Below are 20808 nucleotides of genomic sequence, written 5' to 3'. Positions count from 1 at the left end.
GGAGTCCCCCCCCCCGAACCAAGCTTGTACCTTTAAAGAACGGCTCCTGTCCCGGTTGGAGGCTAGCCCCGCCTCTGGAGAAGCCGTCCCATAAAGTTTCATGTCCTGCCCAAAGTTTAGATTTGACTGGGGCGAAACTTTTTTTTCTCTCTCTCTCTCCCTCCTCCAAAGTGAGCAGCGGAGATTGATCCTGCCAGCAACGAACGGGCTCATTTCGGGCCCAAATTACAACATTTCGGACGTGGTGGGGAGGGGGGACTTGTGTGTGTGCGTCGACATTTTGTTTGGAGTGGAAAAGTTTTTGGATCGGGACGACAGCAAAATACTTCCAGATATGCGCTTTGTTGTCTCCTGGAGAATGCCCGCAAGTAACAACCACAATTCGTCGACTTTGTGTGCACAGTTCGACAGCTAACAACTTTTCGGTTGGGGGGGAAAGTTTAGGATGAATCGGGACAACTTTTTCTGAGCAGCGTCGACATTTTTTTTTCTCTTTTGCACATTTCCTGCTGGGTGAAAAATCCAAGGAAAACAAGTTCGGGATTTGTTTTTTCCCCCTTTTTTCCACGGGGGGGTTGTTTTTTCCTCAACTTTGGCTCGGCAGATTTTTTCTGGACAATGGATCCGAGCCAGCACAACCCTCCGGCCGGACACCAGATCGTCCACGTCCGGGGCGATTCGGAGACTGATTTGGAGGCTCTCTTCAACGCCGTCATGAACCCCAAAAACACCATCGTCCCCCCCTCGGTGCCTATGAGGATGAGGAAGCTGCCCGACTCGTTCTTCAAGCCGCCCGAGCCCAAGTCCCACTCCAGACAAGTAAGTCGCCCCTGCCTGCCCCCCACCCCCCCAGGGGGCCTCCGAGGCCCAGCTCGGTGTCGGTTCCGACCCAGACAGCAGGCCCGTCCTGTTAGGGAGGGGGAGCCACTTCCCCTCGACCCATTTTATCCCTTGCCAAATCTCCTTAAAACTGTCAACATAACGTGTAGTGTTTGTTGAAAATGTCAGAAAATGACAACCCAATCACTGCAGCTCAATTGTGTTTAATGACTTGGCAGACTGAGTTTTGCTTGTGGAAATGTTACTTTTTTTTGGTGCTCTTTTTATCTACACAAAATTGATGTTTTGTTGAGTCCACTTTGCAGCCCACAATTCCATTTTGCCCTATTTGTGCCTCTTTTCCTCCCCCACCCTCATCTCATACCCACAACTGTTGCTGCTCCTCTTTGGAAGTTTGTTGGCCAGTGCGCGTGCGTGAGCAATTCCCAACCCCCTTCTCCCCTCCCTGCATCCCTTTCTGCCTGCACCCCCCACCCCCCTTTTCCCTTCCTTTCCCTTCCTTCAAGGGCCGACTACAAGCTTGCCTCCACACGCAAAGCTTCCTAACATAGATACAGTATAAAGTTGTAATTAGAACATAAAGAATGCTTGTGGAAAAAAAAACTTACCACTGCTGTTTTGTCGCATTTTAAAAATAGAGCTATGCTGCTAGGGGGTCATTTATGTCCCATCAATGTACAATCTGCATTTGTGCTAAATCAAAATGTGGTTTCTGGTTGGATCTGAAAGAATCGGTCGCACAATGCTATAATGTTGATGTACACATACCAATAAAAAGAACAGGCAACATAAAAGTCCTGGAAAGTATCACGTCGGGCCAACTTGGACAGCTACATTTTACGTGAAACTAGTTTGTCCAGTCACAATTGAGACAAGGCGGCGAGAGGTGTGTGTGGCTCACTACTATCAATATCTGCAAACCGAAAGTATAGTAGCACTTTAAAAACAGCTGACCTCCACTTAAGCAGTCATTCTTTTGCGTGTCACTAGAGGGCGCGTGCATACCACTCATGGTACACATTCATACTACATTTTTAAGAATCACCGTTGTAAAGTCGTGCTTCTCGTTTTTGTCGCCCCTCACAGGCGAGCACGGACGCGGGCACCGGCGGCACGCTCACTCCGCACCACGTGCGCGCCCACTCCTCGCCCGCCTCCCTGCAGATGGGCGCCGTTTCCGGGGGCTCCCTGTCCGGCATGCCGCCGGCAGGCGCTTCGCCCCAGCACCTGCGACAGTCGTCGTACGAGATCCCGGATGACGTGCCCCTCCCCCCGGGATGGGAGATGGCTAAAACCGCTTCGGGCCAGAGATACTTCCTCAAGTAAGAGCGTCAACTCAATCCAACTTGTCGTGTTATATTTTGTAGGTTTTAATTTGGCATGAAAACGTAACTCCACCATAAACCAAAAAACCCTTTCGTTGGGTTTCCCAAACATTTTTTTGCCCACGAGCAAACATATCTGGTTTCAAAACGCGTTGTCATCGTCTAGCGCTTAAGGTGTCCTACCTCGGAATGTGCCAAGTGATACGGTTGTATTGACACAACCAAAGTCTTTGAAAAGTTGGGTGCGAAATCAGAGCCGCTGTACGTTATGCCGATTGCAGCCTTGCGACGGCCCACAATGGCGACCAGTCCTCCCAAACGCAGTCAATTGCAGGTAATTACATTTAGCTAGCGAACAAGACGAGTCTTTAGCGGGCCGTGTGCGGAGTTCCTCAGGGCTCGCCGGGGAGACAAAAGGGCCAGTGTGGTGGCCTCGGCAGACACAAGTACGCCAGCGTCATCTGCTAACCTGTCAATCTGGACGCTACTCCCTGTCGCCAATAACGTCAATCTTATAATTAAATGTATATTATTTTCTATATCATTTGATAAGAAAAGTCAGATCAAAATTCATAATATTATGTTCATCAAATGATACACTCAGTATAACATTTTATTTTTATTTATTTTTTCCATTTTAGTCTTGGCTTAGTACTCCTTTGTCACTTTTCAAGGCCCATTAAAGGGTGTCAGTTTTAACAGGAGTCACCTAGCGCTTAGCCGTTATTGCATAATCACTCTGGAGCAGCTCATTTTGACGCCAGAGCTCGGCCCATCTCCTGTCTCTGCTGCAACAAACTTAACAACAACAACAACAAAAACAGCAACCGCACAAATCTGATCCATTCCGATTCACTCTGGATCAAAAAATAGATTTCGCTGCCAGATGTTGAAAGGCTTCACACATCTGGACCACATCTGTAGCATTTCAAAGAAATATGTGTGTGTTTAGGATCAGGGGGTTGGTGTTTTGCAAACTCTCCCAGGATCGCTGCCGTTGTTAAAAACCTGATAATTATTCACTTTGACGGGATAAATTAAGTTGAGCGAAAGCCAGTTTGTGTGTACTTGAAGCTATTTTGTCTCCGATTCTTGGATTCAAAGCTGGGCGCCTTCTTTTCATGTGGAATCGTATGTTGGCTGGCTGTGGAAGAAAGCCCGAAAAACGTAATTAAAAGTAGCGCTAGCAAGAGTCAAACAATAGTGAAAGGAAGGAAAATCACAGCACTCGCATTCGATGGAATCATCGATATATCGATTCTGGAATGATTCAACCGTTGGAGCCCCTACAAAAAAAAAACGCACCTCCTGAAAGACACCAAAACAAAGTTCAAAGCAGGAAGCAAAACTTTGTATTGGCTTGCAACCCGCTAAAATGTGAAAGAAAATCGCGCATCAGAGCACCGACATTCGATCTGGAGCACAGACGGCCTTCGGCTGCCGCTGCTGGAAAAGACACTCCCCTATTTATAAACAGGCCGGCTCTTGACACCCAAGTGTTGAGGCCGAGTGGCGAAGCCCAGAGAGCGAGCGAACGAGGGGCCGGGGGGCCGACGGACAAGCGGCGCGTCGGCTCACGTTTCGCTCAGTTGTCTCCATCGGCCTTGTGAATCCGGGCTGGACCGGGAATTCCCTGGGCAGTTGTTTATGAGCAATCTGTCGGACGGTGGGTGATGGGCCTCCGAAGCTCACGTCAATGGAGCGCCATCGGCCCTCTTTTAGCCGAGTTAAATAGCGGCCACGTGGAGATTAGCAGAAAATTGCAGGGAGTTTTTTTTTTTTTTTTTTATATTTAAACTTGCTTCTTAAAAGCAACATATTTTATAAAGTTTGCCCAAATAAATACAACAGCAATAATTAGTAGCGAGGGCTTCAGGAGCAATTATGATGCCGCTTGAGTTGCCCAATTGTTCCATGAGAAAGAAAAACACCTCCAATTTAAAGAGAGCTCCAACGTCAACAAAGTCTGTTGACCTTTCCTCCTCTTTCTTCCAGCACTTAGCTGTGGCTTTTGATTTATGACAGCGGGGAGGTTGGGTCACCTTGCTTGGTGCTGGCTGACTGGGGGGGGGGGCGGTGGTGGGGGAGGGTCATAAACTAATGAAGGTTTCTAATTTAGACGCACCGGCCAACTCGGAGGGGTAATCACTGTTTCCGGACGCTTATTAAATGCAGCTTTTAGTCCGTGGGAAGTCGGCCCTAAGCTGGGGTGAGCTTCTTTGTAGGGCGAGGGAGTGGGGGGGGGGGCGAGTGTTGGTTGTTATTATCCGGCCTCAGGGGCAGGTAGAGCCATTCGCTGAAGGCCGATTGTCTCTTCCCAATTGGATTTTAAACACTTTAGAAAGGGCGACCTTTCCCACATCCGCTTGTTTTTTTCTTCTTTTTCTAAGCATCACGAAACAATTTCATTTTTCAAGTCACAGACCCTGAAACAAGGTTGAGGCGATTATTTTTGCTTCTAAATATGGCAGCAAATATCTCCATCGCCATCTCATTCTGTCAATTGTGGAATATTACTGAGGCTTGTACGTGTATTTTTCCGCCTCAAAAGTAGCCCAGTGCGTCCTGAGCTTGTAATTTGATTTCACTCCAGGCTGTTCTGCGCAAATGATGTTGGGGAAGGCGGCATCGTGAGCCTGTGTGAAGAGCTCATTTGGACTAACTTTGTGTTTGACAAACTTTTGCTTTATTGACCACACACACAGACAAGACCCTTCCTGTTCCACGGCGGGGGCTGTCAGCTCAGTACACAAATGGGACTGTGAGAAAGTCGAGCCCCGTGTTTACCAAAGTCTTGATGTAACACCTCTGTCCCAGACATCAATGCTTCCACTGTCAGCTGAGGGCATCTCGGACTTGGGAAGTGGGTCTCATCAGGTGGCGTCGGGGGTTAAACTTACCCAAAGATTGGGTTGCTCAAATCCCCAGAAAAGATTGTTGCTGTTCAAATGACCTCCAACACAGAAACAACTGCGATGAAGTCAATAAGTTTTTGGCTTGACAAAATTTGCCTAATAGCTAAAAGTGAAAGTAGCTTTTTACTTTAAGTTGTCCTTACAAATTCAAATTCATGGCTAAAATTTGAACTAAAGTACATTTCAAAACAGAGCTTAGCTGGACAAATCCAAAGTTAAAGCTCAAAATTAAACTTGGATTGATTAAATTGTAATTGGCTTGATGAATCGAAGCTAATGGCTAAAACTGAAGCTAACGTCGCTATTGAATTAGATGACTGAATCTTTGAGGTTCTTGAATGGCGGCCGCATTAAACAAAATTGTTTATTACGTGCAATCAACTAACACCTTCAAGGAGTAACCCATTAAAGCTGACAAATACACATTTCTGTTTTGGAGGTGAACAAAAACAGCAGTGGCGCTAAAGCTACACACTCGCAGTCTTTAGCTGCATCTTGTCGAAACAAACGCCTCTTCAAAGGGAAACTTAAAGCCACAATGGGGTCACGGAGGTTGCCCCAATAATCTCTCTTGATGATGTCCTGCTGATAGAGAGGCAACCAGGCATCCCCCGGCCTGACCAGAGCTGAGGTGGTCATCCTCATTTTAGGGGCCTGATTACATCGGCCCCCCCTCGGTGCCCTCTTTAGTCCCTGGCTTCGACCACCTTCTGAGCGTGTACCCCTAGTCTGGGGGCACCTCGGGACCACCATTTCTAAAATCTGACAACTCCTCTCTATGGGGGCCTTTTTCATTAGAGACACTCACCAAGTGGAACGCATTCAACTTTCAGTTCTGGTCTAACTTTGTAACAATGGAGTGTTAACACTTATGAATTTTCAGATGTGATCATTCTCGGGCGGATGCGAGGTTTTATGGTTATTTTCCATAAAAACATGGAAACAACTCAATGACCTAGCTATTGTTTTGTACGCTGATGATTCTGAAGCTCTGAACAACACCCCCCCACCCCCCTCTTTCACAGCAGGACATTATAAATAACACCCGCGCAATAAACGCCACATTGATTAGTGGCCCGTCCGTCAAGGACACGTCGATGGTCCGGGTGAATCCAGAGTCGTCAGCTGAGCCACATGAGACCGCAATGACGGTTCAAATGAGTATCTTAACGACCAATCCGTTTTCATATACTGGAGCTGGTTGTGCATGTAGTGTAAAGACAAATGAATAGAACAGAGGTGCCCATGGGTTCAAAATCGTGACTTCACTTCATTCTTAACAACAAGCGGGCCTTTGAGTGGACGGAAATAGCACAAGGCTGCCATCTCATCCGCCGCCTAAGTAAAGTCCGCTTACTCATGATTAGTGTTGCATTTGTAGTATTTCCACAGCAAAATACCTCAAGCTAGCCACAGAGCTTTGGGTTTGAAAAACACATTGGTTTAACGTTTTTGATCTGTTTGTATGACCAAATTCCGATGAAACTTATCAAGTTGAAACCAAAACAAAAGTAGCTATTCAAATGTAGCTTGGTTTGATAAAGTCACGCTAAAAGTCAGGTCATAGCTAGCTTAACTTGTCAAATTAAAGCTAGGTGCTAAAAGACAAGCGCATCACCAGCAATTCCTCGCGGCAACTGGTGGGCCGCCCCACCCCAGCAGTTGTCGCTGCATTTTTTTGTTTCATGTTTCGCCCGCAGGAAGTGGTATCCGTCCCGGGCCATATCGGGTTGGCTGAATGGATTATCTTTTAGTTTTACAGCTCGGTGATTAATCACAGACGGCTTGTAACTCATTGACCCGCTCGCCAAGTTAGTAAATGTTTCAAAGACGGAGTCGTGGTGAGGCGGAAGTGATTTGATTTTCTCACTTCTTTTGATCATCAACTGTTTTTTTGTCCAACAACTATCTTGATAGAAAAGTCAATTGGATGGCAAGAAAAGCACTTCTAATAGCCATGTCCTAACTTTACCTTGTGTTTATGAAACACGATAAAACAAATTCAGTGTGTTGTCTGTAAACTTATGTTAAGCAATTGAGCCTATCTGAATAAATATAGTGTGAAAGTTGACAAAGCAAATAGTCATTAGGGTGATAAAAAAATAGCAATAGTGATCACATGTAACACTTTTAAAAAAACGTGTGACATTTTTATTTAATTACAATTTTGACTTTTGATGTGGGCCAACAAAAAACATGCAGAGGGCCCATGTTCGGCCCGCGGACCGGATTTTAGATACGACAGCTTTACAGGGAGGCAAAGAATGGAAAAACCTAAATATTTGTAGTTCCGCATGCTGCTGTACTTGGATCGCATCAAAACCTCCCTTCCTTATCCAACTGCTTCTCTCCCATTATAATAAATGTCATAGTTTCCATAATGGGAAGCAGAGGTCAAGGCGAGGGGACCACAGCAACTCGGGCAGCCATTCGCTTTCCGAGGGGGGGGGGGGGGGGGGGGGGGGGGGGAGGCTTCCGTGGATGTTTTTTTCCTCTCTTTCAGTCCTTTTCTCTATTGGACAGTTGTATCTGGCCGCTCCCTGTGACCCCTCTTTCTCAAGGGGGCCCCTTCGGTCTGAGCAGTTCCAGCTACTTTGCTTGCTTTGCTATGGGTGTGTGTGTGCGTTTGTGTGTGTGTGAGGGCCACGAGGGGGGCAGGGGGTCCGGGGTCGGGGATTTGGCAGCTCCTTTGATCAGTAAAGCATAAACAAGAGGGGGGCTTCAAAATGGGTTGCATTGTGCAGTGGAGGGTGGTTGGGGTTGGGGCTGTGGGGCTCCAGGAGGAGTGCTGAGTCAGCCCCCCCCCCAAAAAAAACAAAAAAAAACCGAAGGGCCTGACCGGCAGGTTGGGATTATGGCCGAGGCTAAAGAGAAACCTAATAGTCAAACTTTATCTGACATTTTTGCTTGGATTTGGCGAGTCGGGAACTAATCTGATAGCGTTACCATTGGATTGAATTTGTCAAATCAAGAACTATTTTCAGAGAAACTTTACTTAGCTTCAGTTTATTTAGCTAAGATCCATTTCCATTGCAACTATACTTTTTGCTTGTCTGACCTAAAACTATTTTCATAGTAACTTTTCTGCGAATTATTTGTACGTTAGCTTTTTGCTTGAGTTCATTAAGATGACTGACTTCGAAATGATTAAACTACAAACTAACTAACCCACCCATGAGTTGCGGCCCCCACGTAAACAAACTGCTGGAATCCGCCGCCTGTTTTGTTTGAGCCGAGGGACGTCAAAAAAAAAAAAAAAAAAAGAAGAGAACATGTGAATGCTGCGGGGTTTTAGGTCGTAGCTCAGTCTGCGCTTTTGTCAAGCAGGTGAAAGCTTTGTAAATGTGGCGCCAGATTGTTAAAGCCCCTGACACTCCACAGTGTTTAAGGGGGCTTCCAGGAAAGAAAAAAAAAAAGAAGGACCCCCTGCGTTGAGCCCTGGGACTGACCCTCCCTCAATAGAGAGGGTCCCGCTCAGGAGAGGAGGGCTTCCTGTATTAGCTTTCCATCTTAATCAAGCAACAAGTACCAACAAAGCACTAATTATCAATGCCTTCACAGAATGCGACACAATACCCCAACCCCGACACCCACCGCAATCCTCCCTAAAGCCCCTCCCGCCCCCCTCGCTGCCAGGCAAAGAGGAGCCGTGAAATAGATGCAGAAACATTGTTCCGCCCTTCACTTGTTGTTTTCAAGGCTTCGGGACCGGCGCCTCACCTGAGGCTTGCCTCCGCCAAGGCGTTCTGTTGTGATTTGCTCTGGTAACGTCACTTAATGAGCTCAGTCATTAGTTGTAAAAAGGGTAAACATAACTTTCCAAAATACCGAACTATTCAACAATTAAGTGCAGATTTTTTAAATTTTCGTATCAAATGACTGAAAATTCCTTAAAAATGTGCTTGTTACAAAACTACAAAAAAATGGATGCAAAACAAATAGAAAAAAACATTAGCAAAAAAATACCAAAATATTACACTAAAATATGCACAATGAGAATTCTGATAGTTGATAACTATTTGTCAAAATAACCAAATATATAGGGAAAAAAATATTAGAACGAGCCACAAAATATTAGACCAAAACCAGCTTTTAGCTTTGAAACATACCTTTAGCGGTAACTAGCTGCTAGCAAGCGCTACCACGTAGCAAAAATCACCGGTTGCCATGTGAAAGCGTTTTCTAAATAAAGTTGTGTTGTATTGTATCTGTTGCCCCGGTGAAAGTGCAGAACCTGTCTCTCACCAGACTAAGTGTTTTCACACTGCCGATTTCCAGAGAATTAAAGGCCAGCGTGTTTTCCAGGCGTGCGTAAGCTGATTTTGGAAGCTAACTGTATCGCTCCCATTGTTTATTTGAAAGCTCTGCGACTGACTCATCAGTTCCTGCGCATCGGCCGCTTCGCAGTCGGCCGACCTCCGCGTTGAACTTTCCCCAAACTGATTGTCTTTATCTTTCTTTGTCTCCCGGCAGCCACATTGATCAGACCACCACTTGGCAGGACCCCCGCAAGGCCCTTCTCCAGATGAGCCAGCCTCCCCCGCCCAGCTCCCTGCCGGTCCAGCAGCAGAACCTGATGAACCCAGCCAGCGGTGTGTTCCCCCCACCTCCCGACACTTTCTTTTTACTTTATTTTGATGTCGAAAAATAATCGTGTTCAAGATAAAAATATCCTTTTTTTTTTTTTTTAAACGGGTCAACAAAATCTTATTTTTACAGGTGCATTTTTTTCTGAAAGGTGAAACTTAAAATTGTAATAAAATCCATATTGCGCAAGATTTTGTAGGTCAGAGTTAAAACCAAAAAGAAAAAAAAATATTTAAAAAAATTTGATGTGATGGTAAAAAAATTCTATCATATTTTAAATCAACATTAAAAAAAAATGCACGCGAAAGCCACACCCCGATTAAAATGTGTTGTAATTTCTATGAAATTAAATAATCAACCCCTCATTTCATTTCATTTTTCCATTATGCTTGAGATTTTGCACACATCTCCTTGCACTCGACTATCGGTACTTCTGTCGAGGCATTTCTGCGCTACACGCTAGTCGCTACTCGTAGCTCGCTGAAGTTGGCGTTGGTGGAATTCGCCTGGGGTGAGGTGAGACCCGGGTAGAACGTGACAGGTCCTGTCTGACATGTTTTTCCGTGCACCGCAACTCCCAGATTACGCAGGAAGCGTCAACTATCATATCGCTGCCTTCTCATGTTGACAGCTGAAAAAAAAAAAAGATTTAGAAGACAATCAGAGGTGACCATTTGTTCCGACGCTACAGTAGTGTTTCCGATTTAGTGCGACAACCATTCAATGGTTATGTCACAATGTGCATCAGAGTTGCAGCAAGTCAATTAAAAGTCAAACTTGTCTGTCTGTGGTGAAAATGTCGAGTTTGGGTTTCCGGCTTGAAATGCTTAAAAAGTGTCTTTTTATAAGTTTAAAGCAAATATTTGAAAGCTTATTAAGAATGACGTGCAAACATAAAAAAATGACACTTTATAACTTGTAATCATCATCTAATTGCGCGTCATTACGCCGAGATGCTATCATCAGCGTAACCGCTGCCAATCAAAGGTGTGGTCCCCCACTTTATGTATTTTTTTTTTTTTGGCAACATAATAACCGGTGTTTGGCAACCAGAAGCAGATCTTTGTCAAATACTTACTTGGGTGTTTAATTTCACACCTCGGTTTGTGAGCAGGCCATTTGAAGAATCATCGTGTGTGTTTATGTCCGCCCTCCCCCAGGTCCACTCCCCGAAGGCTGGGAACAAGCCATTACATCAGAAGGTGAAATTTACTACATCAACCACAAGAACAAAACCACTTCCTGGCTGGACCCGCGGCTCGACCCCCGCTTCGGTGAGTCCCGTCGCAAAGTCGCTCCGACGTTTATCGTAAACGGGGACTCAAAGTTGTTGTCATAGAAACGCAAACTCCCCCCTGGTGAAGTTCCTCGCAGCTGTAGCGGCCCGAGCGGTGCTTCACTTTGATTTTATTTTGGATGTTGCACCTCCCCTTTACCCCCTCTTTGCTCTGAAGCAGCACCTAACCTTTTGTCAACCATTTTAGTGTTGGAACAACAGCTGAGTTGCTCGTTAATCCTAGCAACACACACACACCAGCCGCCCTCCCTCCCCCTTGTCCCGACCCAAGCTAAAGTTTGACAGGAAGTTTTCTGCCCGGTTAGGAAATCAGCGACAGGACCAGGTATGTGTGATAAGACTTTAAAAAAAAAAAAAGTACCATCACATCATCATGGAGCAGACCAAAGCCTGCGTGTCTGGTCAGCCAATGTGTGCAGAGTCCAAAACAGAGTTGTAAAGGGAGCGGAGCAGCTGGGAAGGGGAGACGGCGCCTTTGAACATTGAGAAGTCATGAACACACGCATGCACACATGGCTCGCGGGCGCCTGATACTGAGTTTCACCATGTTAACTGTTGCCGTGCCGCCACTGCAGTCGCAAACACGCAGTCGGACCTTGAGGTGGGCGTGACTTTTGCATAAGTCTTCACCTTCAAGTTTCTTGCGAGTGAGCGGCTTGCGTTAGAGCCGAAAGCCGTAAAATGTTGCTTTGTTGGAACTCTGCTGCCATGCAGGTGTCCCGTCGTCGGCCAGCCGCTTTGATAATCGAGGCTAATTTGAGCTCTGAGGAGAAAAGCAGCACAGCACCTTTAACGGAGGCCTCTTGCTGGCTGCCTCACACACACATGCACATGAACATCTAACGCCCCCTCCCAACTCTTTTCGTGAGGCCCAGTGCAGGCACGGCCTCGTTGTGCTGTCGCTCCAGACAGACTTGAATCTCTGCCAATCCTTTTTATTCTGCACTCCAACTCTTAATCTGTTCCAGACCTTTTCAGTCAAAGAAGTCCAATATGTGTGTGTGTGTGTTTGGGGGAGGCAAGGGAGAGGAAAAAGGGGGCAGGAGTGGGTTCAGGTTTTAAGGGGGGGGTGGGGGGGAGAAGGAAAAGAACACAGAACATTCAGACGAGATAAGCATGCATCCTTCCTGGAGATGGCGACGGGAAAGAGGAGGAGTTCTATAAAGCAGCTAGCTAACTAGCTAGCCCGCTAGCCTCTTGGTTCTAAGGCCGCTTTGTCAAAGACGGCCTACGTGTCATGTGACTCTCTTCCGCCTCTTCTGAAAGTTGCAATGATGTCATCTGGAATGTTACTTCATGAGATTTTGGGGTAAAGAGCTCTGATTGCCGTCAAAGTAGTAGCGACAAGAAAGCCGCGCCAAAATGCTAATTGTGTAAAGCCGGCAAACAAAAACCAACACTAAGTCACGTACTCCTACTTCAGCATGTGGTGAATTACATCCATGTCTCGACTTATGAGGGACCATATTTTAAATTTCAGTGCCAAGCTGTTTTATGGATTTCTCTTATTTAATGCTTTTTCAGATTCTTCAGATTTTCTGACCTCCTGTGAACGTTTTGCCTTGTTTATGCTAGTCGGCCATATACTTGACAGCATTTGTTGGTTGCACATAACGAAACAACATTTTTAATCATAGTCTGTTAGCATTTCAAGCGTGTGTGTGTGTGTGTGTGTGTGTGCGTGTGCGTGTGTGTAGCGTAACGCGGCTCCTGGCGCGATGGCCTGATAAGCGCCGGTGTTGCTGGATCGTTGTGTTGCGGGCGTGCGTGAAGAAGACAAAAGGCAGACGGCATTAACTTGCTCTCTTATCTCTCTTGGCTCGGCAGCTTAGGCCGCCCTCATGTGTTGCTAACACAAACCCTCTGAATCACACACACACACACACACACACACACACACACACACACACACACACACACACCAAGTCGGCGGCCTCCTTGTGTGCGCGCTATCAGGCTGGCCCTGAAATGAACCTGTCCTTCGCTCCTATCTCGTCCTCTCACGCTCGGCTCGTTCACGCCGGCGATCTTTCTCATTGTTGTCGCATATTCGCCGCGCTTGTTTTGCTTTACTGTTTGGTCTGCGAGGCGGACCTTTGTTTTCTTTGATCACGTCATTTGGACGCTAAATTCGAGCCTCGAAGGACATGTTTGAGGACTGTTTAGTTCAAGTGTTTGGGAAGGTTGACCTCCGTCGAGGCCAAACGAGCTGAATTTAGATCGACGTTATAATTAATAATTAACGTTGGCGCAGGGAAAAGAATGTCGTGATGGTAGCTCAAGTAAAGGCATTTTCAGGCCTGTTGTGAGGGAGTAAAATCACATGATTTCTCTCATCCAATCAGTGACAAAAAAAATAACACAATATACTCGTTGAAATTTTTTTATTTGTAAAAAAAATATATACTGCAATTTTTGTCATTTTAGATTTGATATAATTTCACGATTGTTCATTTATTGTAGTGATCAGTAGTAAAACATATTTTTCCGAAAGCCCAAAAGAAAATTTGGTAGTTTCCATGAAACAAAACCTAGTTGAAGTTTCTAAAAAAAAAAAAAAAAAAACTGTCACAAATTTTAACGATGATGCAGAAGTATTTGAATCCGTTTGAGTGCTGTCGCCGAAAGCTGTTGAACGCCCTCTAATTCCTTCTCCAAAGTGCCGTCGCCTCGCCTTTGGTGACCACATGACAAGGGTATAAATTTTGGACTGTGGCGGGGGAAAATATGTAACTGTATCATCTTAGGGGGAGGGTCAACTAGTGCCTGAGTCGGCGGAGGGATACGTGCGAGGCTTTCACTGTGTGTGGCGGCGGCGAGAAGAAGTGACGAGAAGTAGCACTCTCTCCATGACTGCATGTGTGTGGGAGGGCAGAAGAAGAAGAAGAGGAGGCGGCGGCTCAGTCACTGTGTGGGTGGTTAGGGAGAGAGGGAGTGGGAGGCGGATAGATGGATGCGTTCGGGAGTCGGGCGGGGGTGTCATTGCTGCTGGGGCCGCGCAGCTTCCCAGGGAGCGCCCCGGGCTGCGATCCATTCAGCTGCGGGATAGTGTAAACAGACATTGATTGAAGGTGCCGGGGTGGCGGGCGGGACAGCGCGGGGAGGGCGAGCGAGACGAGCCCCCCATCGTCCCCACTGCATAAAAATTGTGCCCCCATCAGGGCTTTGTTGTGGTTGGATGCATAAGCAAACACGTCCTGGCATTTACACTTGCGCTCCTTGTGGTCAGGCTGATGCAAATACAACTGTGAGCCACTTGGCATGCGAAGATTAGCACTGCTCATGTTTATTAGCCCCCCTCCCAAAACCCCCCCAGAAAATAACAAAGATGTGGCCGGAATTTGGAAAAACAAAATGACTGACTTCAAGATCAATTTCTGAGACGTTGCCATGAGTCCTATTGTCATCGATACATTCGCCAAACTTGATCCATTGGTGAACGTGTACGCCATGATGAATCACTGCAAGTCGGTAGATTGCGTAACCAAATGTACTGCGGGTTCTGTGGAAGAGCCTGAAAGTGAGATAAAGAGGCAGGAGCCTGCAGGCTGCAGGGCTCCACTCTGATTTGTTTGGACGGAAAGAAAAAGAAAAAAAAAAGCACAATGAAGAGGATAAGTCATGACTGATGCAACGTGGCTGAGCAACAATGCCCGTCTTAGTCAGCCAGTGGGCGGGGATCAGGTCTTACAGGAATTGGGACTGCGCGTGCTATAAAACTTGTGTCGGGACTTCCTGTAGCCTACATAACCTGCTGCACTGGCTCGCCTCCAGCCTTTTGGTGAACTTGTAAGTCCTGTTGTGCTGTTTTTTTTTTCTCGAGACGTCACCAAACACTGAAGTCATTACGCACGCACACAGTTTCCGCTCACAAGAGATGGAGAGATGTACTTTATGAATCCCGTAGTAGGAAATGAAGGACATTTGGCTTTGTTTACGTGACGTTGATTATCTATGGGCTATTTTTACAACAGTACCGGACGCACGTGCGCAAAAACGGAAGTTTGCATCATAATCAGCCGCTTTTAGGTTTCCAATTTGCTTTGACATGCGAGCAAAAGATGGCCGTCAAACCAAATCGGCTAACGTAAAGCAATGCTAAAAAAAAACGCTACGCAGACCTTGTCAAGATTTGTACATAGCGCCCGTGTAAATAAACCAACCGTGACGAGCTGCTAAAGTCTTAATCTTTAAACAAGCCCTCGTTCTTGTTGTGTTCCCTTCCCAGCCCTGAACCAGCAGAGGATCTCCCAGAGCGCACCAGTGAAGCAAGGCGGCGGCCAGCTGCCCTCCGCCACCCTCAGCAGCGTCAACCAGCTCAGGCTGCAGAAGATTGAGAAGGAGAGGCTCAGGCTCAAGCAGGAGCTGCTTCGGCAAAGACCTCAGGTCAGGACTGGGGATTTTTAAAAACTAATTTGAGTCCATCCACTGTGGCTGGGGGAGAAAGAAATAATGATGTCGCAATATTACCATCATAAAGTTTCAAACTACAGAAGAAATTCCGATTTTAAGTGAATTTCAAAAATACATTACTATTCCACTTTTTACTCTGGAAAAGGCACAAAAATAAAACAGCCTTTGTTCACGGGGGAAAAAAATTGACTTAACAGGCCTTTTGTTCTAAATTTAAATGACTTTATTCACGCAGAGATGTCAATCATATCAGCATTTTTAATTATACCAAATCTAATGATAGGGAGGAGTAATGCAAAAATAATACGACATAATTTCTAAGTTCAGAAATTGGGAACATCATAAACTGCAATGACAATTTGACAGAATGTGACGGTTGCTCAATTTCGAAGACGCACCGAAAAGCAGCAATGTTGTTTTGCTCTTAACAAGCCAAATCTGTTCTAAATTAAAAAGCGTGTCGTGTAAACATCCGCAAAAGCGTGCAGAGGTTTTTCTTTGCGTCTGTTCGACTCATGTGTGAGTGTGATTGGGCAAACGGCTTTCGTTTTAGAGCGCTCCATCTGGAATAACCTTTGAAAGATGACTCATCTCACTTAGAGGTTCAAACTCTCAAAGCCCGCTTTGATGGGCTTCCATTGTTGGGCCATCGAGTCCCGTGACTCATCGGCGGTAATTTTACCACTTCCTAGTGACGCATCGCCGCCTCCACGCTGGGTGTGCGGCCCGCCGAGTTCAGGAGTTTACTCAAGGCAGCATCCCGGCACCGACACTTTTATGATGACCGTCGTGATGATGAATGGGAGCGGCGGTGGACTTGATAAACAAGTTCAAAAGTGTCGGGTGTGACCCAATTTGACTAAAATTGAAAACAAATTCATTTAATGAAAAAAATAAATATATCTTCCGAAACGTTCAAGGTTGCCGGACCAGCCTCTTGACCACACCCCAGTGATGCTAACGTAGCAGGCTAAGCAGTTGATATAACGTGACACAAAACCAATGTTGCTCTTTTGGGGGTCCGTAGGAGCTTGCTCTGAGGAACCAGCTGCCCACCAGCATGGAGCAAGATGGCGGCGGCACCACCAACCCCGTGTCCTCCCCGATGGCCCAGGACGCCCGGACCATGACCGCCAACAGCTCAGACCCATTCCTCAACAGGTTGGTTCCGAAAGGCTTTCGCTAGCATTTTATAAATTGCCAAATGGTTTTAAATTAGGTCAAGGGTTATTCAAAACATATTTTCCAAAATCTTGTTTTTAAGTTCTTCCAGTCTATCTTTTTTTAATTGTTTTTTTTTTTTATAAATGTCTAACTAGTCAAATCTGTTCAATATATTTTTAACACTGTGAAACTGCCTCGCATTGGTTTGCCTTTGCCATGTGTAGCGCCCCCCACTGGTCGACATGAGCAAAAGTTGATTATGAAGCAGGCCGGGAGCTCGAGGTCCAATGAGTAGACGACCTAATCTTCCCCCACCCCCCCCCCCGCCCACCGACACCACTCCCCAACCCCCAACGCTCACAATGGCCTCATTCATGCCGTCTCGGCTGAACTCTGCCTACATATTTTTCCTCGGCTAATAAGTGCAGCTTGTTAAATGTCGCCCATTCTTTGTCCCTCTTGGTCCGCCCCGCCCCTCACCATCCGATGACATCGGCGTTCAACTTTTAACGACAGCGTGTCGGTTTCCTGTTTGTCCCTCAGCGGGACGTACCACTCCAGGGACGAGAGCACAGACAGTGGCTTGAGCATGAGCAGCTACAGCGTCCCTCGCACTCCCGATGACTTCCTCAACAGCGTGGACGAGATGGACACAGGTGAGCTAATAGTTAGCTTAAGTCAGGGTTCAAAGTACGGTCAATGTTTGGAGGTAGGGTTTTTAAAGTTGGGTTAAGGTTTTAAAGTAGGGGGAACTGCCATGTCGCACCGCACTGAAGCCCGCTTTGTGCCTCGCAGGAGACCCGCTTCCGACCTCCATGGGCACGCAACCCAGCCGCTTCCCCGACTACCTGGACGCCATCCCGGGGACGGACGTGGACCTGGGCACCCTGGAGAGCGAGAGCATGGCGGTGGAGGGCGAGGAGCTGATGCCCAGCCTGCAGGAGGCGCTCAGCTCCGACATCCTCAACGACATGGAGTCGGTTTTGGCCGCCACCAAGATCGACAAGGAGAGCTTCCTTACGTGGTTATAGAGGGGAAGCGGGGGGGTCGGGGGGGTCCCCTCTTCATCCTCCTGCGCCTTCACCAACGTGCTTTTGACGAGACATTTCAGCGAGCCCGTTTGGACTTTTCCCGTACTCTGCGGCGGCAGTATTCTTCTCGTCTCTCTCCTTTTTATTTTGTCTGTGTCTTCAAGGCTGGCCCATGAGCAGACAATAACGCAAAGGCTCCCCGAAGCTCCATCTCGGGCCTCTGACCCCGTTTGTCTTTCGACGCCTCATTGTCCTGCAGTTACTCACCTTCTGTGTTTGTTGCACCTTTTTTCTGCCTGAGGAACCTAACATGATGTATTGGACAACCGATACGGATTTGGAGCCAAGGTATCAAAAAGGCCTCAATATTAGGACAGGTGAAGGTTTTTGGCGGGGGGGGGGGGCGACCACATCGCTGCTTGGCTGTGCCAGCGTGTCTAAGTTAAACTTTTTTTTTTTTTTTTTTTTTAGATCAAGTGCCTTCAGCTTTTGTTTTAAGACGGCGAGCGACACAAACAACTTTCTTCATTTTCTCGTACTTTCAAATTGATTTTTAAACGCATTCTAATGGGATGTAGGGATTTTTTTTAGCATCTTTATACCGCAGTCTTACTGGCTTTTATCTTTTTAATGTTTAGTATTAGACTTTTTATAGATAACAGGGCGTGTATAATAGATTAGTTTTTTTTTGTTTTTACTCTTTTGTTGTCTTTAACTTCACCACATGAAGAAACAACTAGGGATGGGCGAGTACCGATAACCCAGCCTTATTTCAAGGTATCGGGTACTTCCGGAGGCTGCCGATACCAACCACCGATACTTAAGGCAGAGGAGTCGTTGGGCAGTAGTTGGCGTTATACTGCAGCAGTTTGACATCATGTGTGTCAAGAAAAAATAGGTCTATTCACAATTTTTTGTGACCGTTACGTTAAATTTTATGCATCAAAAGTACTAGAGGTATCGGTAGTCAGTATCGGCGAGTATCCCCTAGAAACAACGATTCGCATGCAACTGTGCGGCCCGTTGTCTCAACACAAATATTACAAGCTTGTGTCTTTTAGCGACCAATCTTTTTGAACATTAACCAAAAATACAAAAAAAAGAGGACAAGCAGATTTGTCGATTAGTGATATGAAACGACAGCTGAGATGTGTCGGAGCAGGTTGAATAGTCATGTCGACGGTGAGGTTGAGGTGAAAGAACGCTTTGGAGAGTTTTCTTTCTTTCTTTCTTTCTTTTTGGCAGGACTAAATTGAGAAACAATCCGTTCTGATCTCAGTCAGGACTTGTGGCCGATTCCAAAGATGTTTTGTTTGTTGTTGCTAATTTTGCTGTCAGTTTCGCAGTGATTTGTCAGTCTGAACAAAATGTATCATAAGCTAGCGAGAAGAGAAACAAATCGTAGTCAGTTTACCTTGTCTTTTATTTCTTTGTCGTTTTTGCGGCCGCGCCGGTCATTGCGATTGACTAACCCTGAGATTTGAAAGGATTTTGTGATTTCCGATGTTTTTCCCCGATGTTTACACCACAGTTTGATGGCTAACCTTCAGTATCCTTTGGTAGCGTTAACTTTGGAACTTGATGGAACAATTTTTCGAGCAAGAAACCGTTTTGTATTTTTGCCTCGTGTATAATTGATTTAACTGATGGGTTTAATCGATGTATTCCAAGACGGACAAATAGTGTTGGTGAGAAGAAACAAACAAAAAAAAACAACTAGTGGTACACTACAAGTGCTTGTATTGCATGGCGACGCTTTTCACTTTGGTTGCGACTCGGCGTTGATTTTATGCTTACTTTAGCACGTGGCCGTCAACGGCAACTTTAGCTCGTCGACGGTCATCGCAGTAGCGGTTGAACTAATCACACCAATTTAAAAAAAACATTTTTGTGTTTAGAGTTGTCTGAATGCACATGAAATGAATTTATATGCAGCGATGATCTGTTTTGTTTTGATAGATACATGCATGTGTTTTAGAACCATAAAATCTGTTACATTATATATAAATATATATCCCTTCATATACAAACATTGAAATTTGGCTTGAAATAAATATATACTTTGTCGTAAAAGTTTGTGGGTGTGGCCCTTTATTTTTTTTTAATAAATATTTATGCTGAAACTTGTCTGGTGTTTTATACTTTGTTTTAATATTCGCCAATTAAAACATAAAAATCAGATATTAGGTTAACTGCTTTATATGACAGTGTTATACGTTGTTATGAGTTGAGGTCCCTCAAAATACCAAATGTCGGGATAAGGGAATTTTTTTCAACCTTTTATTCAAAGACAAACACTTTCGGTATAATACCATCAACTACAATCCAACAAATACAAAATTAAAATGGCGGTGTACCTAATGGAGTGTCCGTGTGACGTCACAGATCAAACAGCCAATCAGAAAGTGGGGGTGAGGGCGGATGTGGCACTTTTCAACCTTTTATTCAAACACAAACACTTTCGGTATGATACCGTCAACTACAATCCAAATACAAAATTAAAATGGCGGTGTACCTAATGGAGTGTCTGTGTGACGTCACAGATCAAACAGCCAATCAGAAAGTGGGGGTGAGGGCGGGTGTGGCACTTTTCAACCTTTTATTCAAAGACAAAAACTTTCGGTATGATACCGTCAACTACAATCCAACAAATACAAAATTAAAATGGCGGTGTACCTAATGGAGTGTCCGTGTGACGTCACAGATCAAACAGCCAATCAGAAAGTGGGGGTGAGGGCGGGTGTGGCACTTTTCAACCTTTTATTCAAACACAAACACTTTCGGTATGATACCATCAAGTACAATCCAACAAATACAAAATTAAAATGGCGGTGTACCTAATGGAGTGTCCGTGCGATGTCACAGATCAAACAGCCAATCAGAAAGTGGGGGTGAGGGCGGGTGTGGCACTTTTCACTTTCATTTAAGCTTTGACCATGATTTTTCCCTAATGAAGTGGCCTGTGATTAGGTACACCTGAAAATGGGGGTGTACCTAATCGAGTGTCCGAATGACGTCACAGATCAAACAGCCAATCAGAAAGTGGGGGTGAGGGCGGGTGTGGCACTTTTCACTTAAGCCAGGAGTGTCGACCTCCAGTCCTCGAGGGGCCGCGTTCAAACATGTTTTTCAAGTGACCCTCGTTAAGCGCACCTGCGTGAAAAGTTTTAGCCTCTTTCACGTTCCGCAGGAGCTAAAACTTTTCACGCAGGTGCGCTTAACGAGGGAATCACTTG

General features: G+C 45.8%; 1 protein-coding gene and 1 long non-coding RNA gene across 2 annotated transcripts; one reads left to right on the top strand and one right to left on the bottom strand.

The window, feature by feature from the left end:
- The first annotated feature begins 63 nt into the window (after positions 1 to 63).
- yap1 (Yes1 associated transcriptional regulator) lies at positions 64 to 19645 on the top strand. The gene is made up of 8 exons (XM_037267167.1): positions 64 to 819; positions 1927 to 2162; positions 9554 to 9672; positions 10828 to 10941; positions 15193 to 15350; positions 16405 to 16538; positions 17085 to 17197; positions 17337 to 19645. The coding sequence occupies exons 1-8, from the start codon at positions 619 to 621 to the stop codon at positions 17570 to 17572; spliced, it is 1311 nt and encodes a 436-aa protein (XP_037123062.1). The 5' UTR covers positions 64 to 618; the 3' UTR covers positions 17573 to 19645.
- LOC119132164 lies at positions 9813 to 10820 on the bottom strand. The gene is made up of 2 exons (XR_005099803.1): positions 10746 to 10820; positions 9813 to 10298 (listed from the first exon to the last, which is right to left on the bottom strand). It is a non-coding gene; the product is annotated as an uncharacterized LOC119132164 (long non-coding RNA).
- Positions 19646 to 20808: the final 1163 nt, after the last annotated feature.

The sequence above is a fragment of the Syngnathus acus genome, chromosome 13 (genome assembly GCF_901709675.1).
Source record: "Syngnathus acus chromosome 13, fSynAcu1.2, whole genome shotgun sequence".
NCBI classification, from domain to species: domain Eukaryota; kingdom Metazoa; phylum Chordata; class Actinopteri; order Syngnathiformes; family Syngnathidae; genus Syngnathus; species Syngnathus acus.
This window is presented reverse-complemented; position numbering and strand designations above follow the sequence as displayed.